The following is a 6,536-nucleotide window of genomic DNA, read 5'->3' as shown; positions in this document are numbered from 1 at the left end:
TTTTCACGTACAAATTTAGAACAACAAAATGTTTTAAGTGTAAATATCAAAACTTTAGTTGTTAGATACGTAAATACATAAGAATTGTGCGGTCCATATGAAAAATGAAATAATGAGTTTGATTCATTGTTTCAAAAGTTTTATGCTCAGCATCTCGTTGTCTAAAACATACACCCAAATGATTTTACGGACTTTCTATAAAGCTGAAAATGTAAAAGTTTTGATGATGATTTGCCCACACAATAAGAACTCATTTGGCTGCAAATTGAAATTTATTATGACAATTTGCTATCATGTATGTAAATTTATTATGCAATTGAAAAAAAAAAATGCTGCATATTGATGTTGGTAAAATAGATTCTTTCTATGACAATTTGCATGCAAAATTTCATTTGGTTATATAAGAAAAATGACTTCGGCATATGAAAATGATTACTGTTTGCCTAGCATGGTGACTAACAGGGCTATACTAATTTCACAAAATTATGACTAATTACCATCTATCAAAATAGAAGCAAAAGACATCATCATCTACGTAGACAATAAGAAGCTGAAATGCCTTGTTATATTTTGATTCTATTTCATCACTTGAGCTAAGTAAAAAAAAAAACCTTTACAAAAAATAATAGAATTCTAAACCCAAATAAAGCTGAATTTAGGCTCCACAAACACTCAAAATTTTGCATAATCACGTCATCATCTTAAAACTTCCACAAATATCAAAAGCAAATTTCAAAGAAGATTACATGATGATAATAATAGAGCTTACAAAGTCCCATAACAGACCAAAAGAAGCAAATTTAGAGCTAAAATCATATCCGACTTAGAACGCAATAAAGCAGCTATAAAGTTTAACCAAAGCAAAACATCGAATTCAGGAGAATATTTCTGATCACATGAAAACTAAGAAAGAAGAATATAAATTATGGATATCAAGTCCTCAACGCTTCCCACCACCACCACCAAGCTTTGGTCCCTTGGAACCCTTGAGCACATTACCCTTAGTCTGGGTCTTCTGCGTTTTGGTTAAAGCCTCAGCCTTCTTGGCCTTCTTCTCATCCTTGGTCTTCTTTATCCGCTCCTTTATTTCACTGCACAGAGACAGACAAATCATTGGAAAGCTAAGTTTAATAGAAACAGAAGAAAAGCAATTTAAAGCCAGGAATATATAGAAGCAGAAGATGGAAAGAAGAGTTTAAAAACACCGTGATAGTCAAGTTTAGCCAATTTCTAGTAAATAATAAATACTACATCATACCGCAGAGCTGCTTCTCTGGCAGCATCACGAACTTCAGGCTTCTCAGTTCTTTTCTTTTGAATGACCTCCAAGGACGCGCCGACAATTGACCTGGAGAGAGGCTTCTTAGTAGCACGACGCCTTTTCTTCACAGATTCATCATGAATGTCCTGATCCATAAACAAAAATTTATGTCAAATGTACATAATATTTAAGTTTGGGTTTTCTTAGACAACTATATGTGGAAATCTCCTTATGTCCTCAAAAGAGCAGGACAGTAACACGGATTTAAAAAAAGAAGGCAGCATTTACATACAAATCACATAATTCTTATGTATATTTACATAACTGGTACCTAAACATCCACGTTTACATGTATACCACTCAAATATTTAACATCTCATCAAAAACACCATCATCACTGCCTTTTTAAAAGTGAAATACACATTTTTTTCATGCATAGATATATTACATCAAAATATTATAACTATAAATATCAAACTTTGGGCCTAGATATGTAAATACATAAGAATCGGGCAGCATGTATGTAAATTTCTCAAAAAGAAAATATCCTTTCATAAACATATGCCGCCATTCAATCCTGTTAACTATCTAAATTTAAAAGAAAAGACTAAAGGATGTGTATGAAGCATGGAAAAGAAACTGCTGGAATAATATTCTAATACGAGAATATTATATGCTTATAGTAATAATAGCAAAACAAAGAAACAGCAGAAAAACCAGCAAAGCGCCAAATTAATCATCTGATAGAATCAAATACCATGAATGTTCCTGATTTTGATATAAGTGTGACAGAAGGGCAGGCCAGCCCAAAGAAATTGATGCCGGTTATGCATCCTTGCAGGCATCACAAAATTTATATTATATTAATTTAATAAAAAAGATTCCTCGAATTATATGGTAATGAATAGGACTAATTTTAGTATGCAAAAACTTCCATTTGAATGTTTTCATGAACAAATGATAAGGTTGCTAAAATCTTCATTGCCAGTGCTGAGGTCCGATCAAAAGATATCAAGGGATTAGGGATATGATGTTAAGTACAATCATAAAAATTATAGCCAAATTGAATACATGAATCAAAATTTAAAATTTTCTAATTCTAAGACAGTCACCAAAAACGACACCGCACCATAACCTAACCCTATGTTGTGAGAAATAGGCAAAAAGTTAATAAGATGCCACCCAGAAATAGTACATCACAAAACTCAACTGTAATGAAAAATAGATGAAAGGGCAAGAAGTCAACCATGTCTGGCACGTACAAATTCACTCAAGTGTGATGAAAAACAGAATTTAGTTGCTATATAAAATTTAGAAAATTTGAATGGAAGGATCAAAGATGATAGAAATAATGGACATGATGATTAGAATAAGAATAAATTTTATTTGTATACAAATTGAGATCATTATTTTAGATGGAGACAATTTTTCAAATCTTTATTTAACGACTTAATCCATTGTACAATTGTATTTTTATCTTTCAATATGATATATTATCTATAATATTGTATTTGATCATATTAAAAAAAATTTGAAATTTATGTGGTGATAAATTTCACCCAGTCTCACTTATATTTTCTCATATTTTGTGAAAGAATATCCTCCTAAGAAATACAAATCAATACATGATCACCAACATCATACTATTAAGTTTTATTTTTATGTCTTTATTTGACAAACAAAGAATTAATTTATTTCCTTTTTTTTTACATTTCAGAAAAGCTATTAATGTATAAATGTAAACATTGAATCTAAAAATGCATGATGATATGAAAATGATATCAATTTTGATATATATTTTTGGATAATACCCATAAATTATTCCATAAGTGTTTTAATTATAAATCTTGAAATAGTGCTATTATTCAAAAACTCTAATATGGAAAAAAATTCATTTACTAGATTTTTTACAGCTAAAACATCAATAATATTTCCAATATCTCCCATTGAGCTCCTCAGTTTACCTAGACAAAAATATCATTAACTCATTTATATGAAGCTTTCTTGCATGCTAGCTTTATTGGGAATAACTTTAAGGTTTATTCATTATTCTCTCAACCAGAAAGTATCATTTATATCATAAATTTAGGGTCGTCTTTAAAAAATATGTGCTATATTCATGGGTAGAGCATCACGCCATAAATGATTCTCATAAATGCCCTTATAATGGGCACCAGGCATCTAGATGTAATATATAAAAAATGCATATTAACTAACTCATGAGAAATGTTTCATGATGGGGATCTAGTTTCATGTTTATTCTTAAAAATGTATGAGTAGATATCATATACATCGCACTAATGATAATTTTTTTTTAAAACAACAAAAAGGTAGAGAATATTGCATGGATAATAGAGACTGGTAATAAAAAAATTAAGTTAAGTCGACTGTGAATTGATACATGATAACATGATAGAATTAGAACGAATAAATTAAGGGACAAGCATACAGACAAATAAACTAAATTTTATTAAAATAAAGTGAAAATACTTGTTTGAACTTGTATTTCAAATGGGAAAAAATGCATACAGAAAATAGGTATGTAGAATAAGTACGGATGAAATAAGAAGTAGGTAACACAAAAACAGCTTGATCAAAAGAATTTGCAAAGAATAAGTTAGAATAAGTTTAATGCCTCCGACAAAACTTAATAAGAATAAATTGAAAACAAGAGTTCACAAGCCAACCTCAAATATTTGAAATAAGACTAATGATGTTGTGGATGACAGGTTGACATGTTTTAATATCATGAAATTACAAGTCTTAGAAATAAATAGTATCTCAAAAACTTAAACTTCTCTATCACCAAATGTTGTCCTCATAAGTACATAATCCACAAACCATTTAAAGTATTAGAAAATATCTCCAAAATCAAGGTAAGCCGCTCTCTTAGGCATGCTTCGTAATAGCAACTGCCTAAAAGTAGCACAAGGAACTAGTTACACAACATCTAGCCAAAAAGCCTATAACAACTCCCCTTAAACAACAATGGTGGGGAATGTTTCTCCATGCCTTTGGGGGATAATTCAGGGTTACTACTTGACCAATGTTTAAAAAGATGGAATACTAAAATGCGTGTTCTACCAAAAGTTTGCAATGGATCATTCAAAGTGCAATTTCCAAGTGGGATGCTTGGAGAGAGGATGTCAGCACACTGAATTTGCAAATAACATTAAAAGTCTCGCCTCTTAATTCTTGCTAAGTGGCATGCCTTCCATAGATTTGAATTGACATATCTAACATTTATCATATCATGCACTTGATTCATCATCCATGTTCAGTAAACTACCTAAATTAACCAAAAAACTAAAAAAGAAATTCAAATTACTCAAGCCAATCCCCACACCGAATTGCTTCAAGACATTTTAATAGAAAGATAATTTCAATATCACAAGGGGATTTCTTAAAGAAATAAAATAGATGAAATTGTTTAACCAAAAGTACATAATAGAGCACAGGTGCCAGGAAACAACATAACAAATAACAGAACTGTCCCTAATAAGAATAAAAAGCAATCATACATTACAAATTAAAATTGAGATTTGTTCGCAATTCTGTTATCAGCCAGAACTTGAGCTGACAATAGATAGATTGTGCATTCAGAGATGAAGTTTCATTGGTGAATGGTTACATTATTTAGATCACCAAGCATGATCCTATCACAAATCAACTTAAAACATGCCTACAGCGTGAAAGAATACACATTAAATTCAGTATCAGTCTGAACAATGTAATTTTCACATAAGATCAATCAAAATTAATCTAATTATGCAACAATCGTCAAACAACTATTTCCCACAGCAGATATGTCAAAAAAACCCACAAAACACTCTCCACCATCAACTTTAAACTTTGCATGACTCCCAACATCAACCAAGGCTTTTATAGTTGTGTCTCAAAAGGTTTTAAAGAGGTATTGACAAACAAAAGTTCTAATAGAAGTAAAAAAAATTGCAAATAATTACCTTCTTGTGCTGTTTCCTGTACATTGCTGTCCAGGTAAGTTTGGCAGGTTTCAGCCGGTTGTGAAAATATCGTTTACATTTTGAGTTTGAAAAAAGAAAGACCTAAAAGCAACAAAATTACAAAATAAGAATATGAAAAACCAAATCCAAAAATTAGCAAAGTTTGTGAACATGCAGTAAGTATGCCTGGGAGTCGCCTCGAACAAATCTGATACCCTTTCCAGGGTAAATCTTAGCACCACTAAATCGGCAAAGTTCAGTCCTGAAAAATTAGATACAATAAAGCCGACTCATAAATATTGCATATATAATCCCATAAAAAATTTAAAAAGCAAAGTAGGCACACTTTCACAATTATCACAGCAATCTATATTTGCGTTTTATGTCCAATATAGTTCCCGAAATTGAGTTATGCATAGCAAATCTCCCACATTTAACTATGCAGATGAAATCAAAAGAAAAACAATATCACAGCAACTCCAAAAATAGCAGAATACTCTGTCAAAGACGAAAAAAAAGAGATGTAATATCAAGTACAATGGTAGCAAAGAATGCTCCAAAGGTGTCCATATGCAAAAAAGAAAAAAAGGATACCTATAAATTTCTAGCAGCACAGAAAATTGAATCATGACCACGAAAACAATGGGACTAAGGATATATATAGTTTCAAAAAACATGAGAAAGCCAAAACTATCACTCTAGCATGCCCAAAACGGTTATCTATAAGAAGCTCGTAATTTTAATTTCATTCAGTAGCACATAGGCACATACTTGAGCACCATCCCTTCTGACCTAAGATTTCAAAGCGCTGCTTGGTTTTCCTACAAAAAAAAAACAGGAAAAAACAGCTAGGATCAGTCTGGTGACGAATTTAGAGCAGGATTTAACCTAAATCTAGCCTGACGGTCATTTTGGACACAAAAAAAGCCTCAGATTTGACAAATCCTGATAAATCCGGACTTCATGGATTTCGGCCTTAAATGCCGGACTTACTAAATCCCGTGAATCGGTGGATTTAGTAAATCCGAGAGGGATGCTTCGCGCGAAAAAAAACGACGAGAAATTACCTTCCTCAATGGTTTCGGTTAGGAGAGGAGGAGGAACAAAGTGAGAGTTTCGGATCTCTGTAAGCCGCAATCCCAATTTTGCGTTACCAGTTGCGACTGTATCGCGAGGTCTCGGGGACGAAGGCGATGGTTTTGACGAAACCAGAGAGAGGGTTTCGGGGAGAGGAGCAATGTAGGCTAGGGTTTCATTGATTTCATTTAAGTTAAATTTTCTTAATTTAATTTTATTTAAGTTAATTTTAT

At 31.9% G+C, this 6,536-nt stretch overlaps 1 protein-coding gene across 1 annotated transcript; it reads right to left on the bottom strand.

Annotated features, from left to right (window-relative positions):
* Positions 1-730: 730 nt before the first annotated feature.
* On the bottom strand, positions 731-6,476 carry LOC110038086 (60S ribosomal protein L24). The gene is made up of 6 exons (XM_020742850.1): positions 6,294-6,476; positions 5,998-6,047; positions 5,413-5,488; positions 5,227-5,328; positions 1,259-1,407; positions 731-1,091 (listed from the first exon to the last, which is right to left on the bottom strand). The coding sequence occupies exons 2-6, from the start codon at positions 6,006-6,008 to the stop codon at positions 941-943; spliced, it is 489 nt and encodes a 162-aa protein (XP_020598509.1). The 5' UTR covers positions 6,009-6,047; positions 6,294-6,476; the 3' UTR covers positions 731-940.
* Positions 6,477-6,536: the final 60 nt, after the last annotated feature.

Source organism: Phalaenopsis equestris, unplaced genomic scaffold (assembly GCF_001263595.1).
Source record: "Phalaenopsis equestris unplaced genomic scaffold, ASM126359v1 Scaffold230487, whole genome shotgun sequence".
NCBI classification, from domain to species: domain Eukaryota; kingdom Viridiplantae; phylum Streptophyta; class Magnoliopsida; order Asparagales; family Orchidaceae; genus Phalaenopsis; species Phalaenopsis equestris.
This window is presented reverse-complemented; position numbering and strand designations above follow the sequence as displayed.

What these genes read in the sequence shown, in the direction of transcription:
- LOC110038086 (XM_020742850.1), bottom strand. An exon ending in TTGTTCGAGGCGACTCCCAG is followed by an intron (nt 5,329 to 5,412) that starts GCATACTTACTG and finishes TGTTGCTTTTAG; the next exon opens with GTCTTTCTTTTTTCAAACTC. An exon ending in GCCAGAGAAGCAGCTCTGCG is followed by an intron (nt 1,092 to 1,258) that starts GTATGATGTAGT and finishes GTCTCTGTGCAG; the next exon opens with TGAAATAAAGGAGCGGATAA.